The sequence below is a fragment of the Malus domestica genome, chromosome 01 (assembly GCF_042453785.1).
Source record: "Malus domestica chromosome 01, GDT2T_hap1".
NCBI classification, from domain to species: domain Eukaryota; kingdom Viridiplantae; phylum Streptophyta; class Magnoliopsida; order Rosales; family Rosaceae; genus Malus; species Malus domestica.
Window position 1 is genome coordinate 23,456,247 of NC_091661.1, and position 3,878 is coordinate 23,460,124.

Below are 3,878 nucleotides of genomic sequence, written 5' to 3' on the forward strand. Positions count from 1 at the left end.
GGCCTTGTTTGTACCTGCAAGACAAGGAGAAAGAGAGCAATCAGTCAGCACTTGGAATCAAGCTTCCAGCCAGGAACTGACTGCCTGGAACCCCTTACCTGATTACTTACCTGGCATTGCTCTCGAGTACTCATCTTCAACATCTTATGTTTCCAGGGAAGATACCGCATCTGCTTGAGGAACAGATAGGGCAAGTGCGAAGGATACAAGGAAGCATGTGGAGACAAGCGTAACAGCACACGTGCCGATACATCCATTACTCTGTCAAAAGCAAAAGTATCCCATATCAGCAGGGTCGAACGTACTCTAGATTTGATGGACTTGTTTTGACCCTCAAATTCTTCAGTCGGCTCTGGAGGAAACCAGAAAACCCTCCAGCTCAGTTCAAGAATAAGCCTGTGGAAAGTTACTTCTTCAAAAGCAAAAGTATCCCATATCATCTCTTCTCATTTTTCTTCTCTTTATCCTTCATGCTGCTGCAAGATGGGGAGAAGGTGAACAATCAGCCGGAGCTCTGATTGCTTACCTTGTCTGTCACCTCTTTCAGCAGATCCCCTAGCTCGGCGACTTGGGGGACTCCTACTACATGGTTTGTATCGCGCTTGACCAAGCCTGAAACTACAAGTAAGCTTCAAGTGAAATTGATACATTACCTTGTGCATCTCCACCAGTTAAAGATACCACCCCTGGATGGAGGAAGAGTACTTCCAGAGAAGATGCCACATCTACCTATGAGACAGATAAGGCAAGTCAAGACGATACCACACTCCGATACTTAGAAGTTTCGTGATTACGAGATCATTCTCTCACAATATTTCCTAATGTCATTTGTACTAAATTATTCACTTGTACTCACTAAAGGAGAGCTTGAACCTATGTACTTGTGTAAACCCTTCACAATTAATGAGAACTCTTCTATTCCGTGGACGTAGCCAATCTGGGTGAACCACGTACATCTTGTGTTTGCTTTCCTATCTCTATTCATTTATATACTTATCCACACTAATGACCGGAGCAATCTAGCGAAGATCACAAAAAGCGACCGTTTTTGCTGCCTAGGATCTATCTTGCAAGAGAACGGAGAATTAGATGGAGATCTCAACCATAGAATACGAGCTGGATGGATGAAGTGTAAGAGTGCATCCGGCGTGTTATGTGACCGTCGTAGGCCACTGAAGCTCAAGGGAAAATTTTATAGGACGACAATAAGGCCAACGATGTTGTATGGCACCGAATGTTGGACGGTGAAGCATCAACACGTACACAAAATGGGTGTAGCGGAGATGAGGATGCTTCGTGGGATGTGTGGGCACACGAGAAAGGATAAGATTGGGCATGAGGATATCCGAGGTAAAGTAGGAGTAGCCGAAATTGAAGGAAAGATGAGAGAAAATCGGTTCCGGTGATTTGGACATGGGCAAAGAAGGCCGACTGACGCTCCGGTTCGAAGATGTGACTACGGGACAGAGGTTCAGGGCCAAAGGGGTAGAGGAAGACCTAGGAAAACTTTGGAAGAGACTCTAAGAAAAGACTTAGAGTACTTGGATCTAACGGAGGACATGACACAAAACCGAGCGCAATGGCGTTCTAGGATTCATATAGCCGACCCCACTTAGTGGGAAAAGGCTTTGTTGTTGTTGTTGTTGTTATTGTGAACAGTGCCCATTTAATGAAAATTTCAAATAGCAAGTATACCCATGCATATTTTACAAAATTACAATATTTACCCCTGCATTATTCTCTTTGATAATTATTATATCACATTCAACACCACATCCTTTTTAGTCATTAAACATATTAACAACATTTTTATGAAAGTTTATCAAACACTAAGACACTATTTTGTTTTGTTAAAAGCACTTTCACCAAAACAAAACAACAACAACAACAACAAAAGTTTAACAAACACTCAATAACTTTATTTTAGAGATGGTTATTCTCACTGCACAACAAAAACAAATTTTTTTCGAAAAAACATAACACCAAACTAGCCCTAAACCAACTAAAACTTATCAATCATTTTGGTGGCCTAAGTATTTTTAATGAAGGGTTAAAATTCTATAAATAGATCCATTATTGCAAGTACGATGCACTAAACTTACGTTGCTTGAAAAATATACTCAAAGCTCTCTGTGTACATGGCAACCTCCAATCCAAGTGTTTGTTTGAAGCTCCTCATCGATACAAAGGGTAAACGAGTTCTCTTTGCTGAAGCTGGCAAAGACTTTGTGGACTTTCTCCTCACAATCCTGTCTTTGCCTCTTGGCACTGTCATCCGCCTCCTCTCCAAAGATGGCATGGTTGGCTCGTTAGGCAAGCTTTATGGCAGTGTCGAAAGCCTAAGCAGCACATACATGCAACCACACTTTAACAAGGAATCCCTTCTGAAACCTAAGGCAACTGCAACAAGTGATGTTGGTGCTGATGTCCTTCATATGCTGACGATAGATGACTCCTCTGCTGAAAAGTCAATCTATGGTTGTCGTAATTGTTGTTGTAATTACAGCAACCGGCCAATCGTTGTAACCGACGACCCTAAAGCCACTTGTCCGCACTGCCGTTCAAGCATAACTTCACCGGCGACTTTTGTCCATCGATCCGCTGCTGAAAGAACAACGTCCGGCGAGGGAGGGTATGTGAAAGGTGTTGTGACTTATATGATTATGGATGACCTGGAGGTGAAGCCTATGTCTACCATTTCAAGCGTAACCATGCTCAACACGTTCAACGTCAAGGATGTCGGTGCCCTTGAAGAGAAGGAGGTCCATCTTACCATGGAAGAGGTCTGAAAAGTACCTAATCACACCCGTTTTTTTTTACTGTTCTCTCAATTTTATGAGTCCATATTTTGCAATCGACCTAATGTGTGATCTAAACCTTGTACGTAGGGTGTCAAATTGCTGAGGGTATCATTGCTGTCAAACTTGGTTCTGACCACCGTGTTCCTTGATAAGAATGAAGCGTGAACACCTCAACTTTATTTGCACTTCAACTGCAAGTATTATGGAATGAACAGTCTGAATTTTCTACGAGGTGTTTGTTTGTGTTTGTTTCTGAATGATATTTTGTTTTGCTTACCTGGTAATGTAATGTAATTAATGACCTATGTAGTTTTGGGTTTCAAACTTTTTAGATGTTATGTAATCTAGGACTTTTGTTTGAAGGTTCCTGTCTAGATCTATTGTACCTTTGGTTTTGGATTTGGACTATGTTCTGTTATGTATTGTTATTTTGGAAGTGATACTGTCTCGTTTTGGATTTCAGTTCTTTTATGTTGAATTATATTTTGATATAAATTATGTTCTCTTATTCTGTAGTCATATGGTTTTGCAGCTACACAATGCCCTTTTAAGTGCTGGACTATCATTCACCATACAATTGCTACAAAAATATTTAAATAAAGTTAGTCTTCCATTATTGTCCTTTGGAAAAAGAAAAGGGGTCGGATCAACGTCCAAGCTGATGCAGACGGTCTTGCTTTTCATACAAATCCCACCACTACATGTTCACTTTCTTATTTACAAAGTTTGAAAAGAAAAAAAAGAAAAACACAATTTAATAATTCAACTGAAATAATGCGAAGTCTTTGCTTTTCGTACAAAGCTCATGCAAACTCATCAATTTAAATTACAGCCACGACAACAAAGTAGAACAAACGAGTGTGATCTAAAATCATTTTTGTGATTTAGAGCATTCTTAATGCAAATTTTAGACCTATATTTTTATATTTAAATTTTAAGAAAAATGCCAATTTGGGTGTTGGAACCAAATTAGTGCACTGCCGTGGTTGGGGCAAAAATCCAAGTAACATGTAAAACAGCAAACAACCGTGAGCAACAGCCTAAGATGCGAGGGTGTATTGGTCAAAGGTTCTCCGA

The 3,878-nt window shown here is 40.3% G+C and overlaps 1 protein-coding gene across 1 annotated transcript; it reads left to right on the forward strand.

The window, feature by feature from the left end:
• The first annotated feature begins 2,034 nt into the window (after positions 1-2,034).
• LOC103434522 (uncharacterized) lies at positions 2,035-3,263 on the forward strand. Its single transcript, XM_008372891.4, has 2 exons — positions 2,035-2,783; positions 2,889-3,263. The coding sequence occupies exons 1-2, from the start codon at positions 2,139-2,141 to the stop codon at positions 2,964-2,966; spliced, it is 723 nt and encodes a 240-aa protein (XP_008371113.3). The 5' UTR covers positions 2,035-2,138; the 3' UTR covers positions 2,967-3,263.
• Positions 3,264-3,878: the final 615 nt, after the last annotated feature.

Bases quoted from the DNA above. Each gene is read 5' to 3' on its own strand.
- LOC103434522 (XM_008372891.4), top strand. From the start codon at position 2,139: ATGGCAACCTCCAATCCAAGTGTTTGTTTGAAGCTCCTCATCGATACA. The intron at 2,784-2,888 runs GTCTGAAAAGTA...CCTTGTACGTAG, and splicing joins TCCATCTTACCATGGAAGAG to GGTGTCAAATTGCTGAGGGT.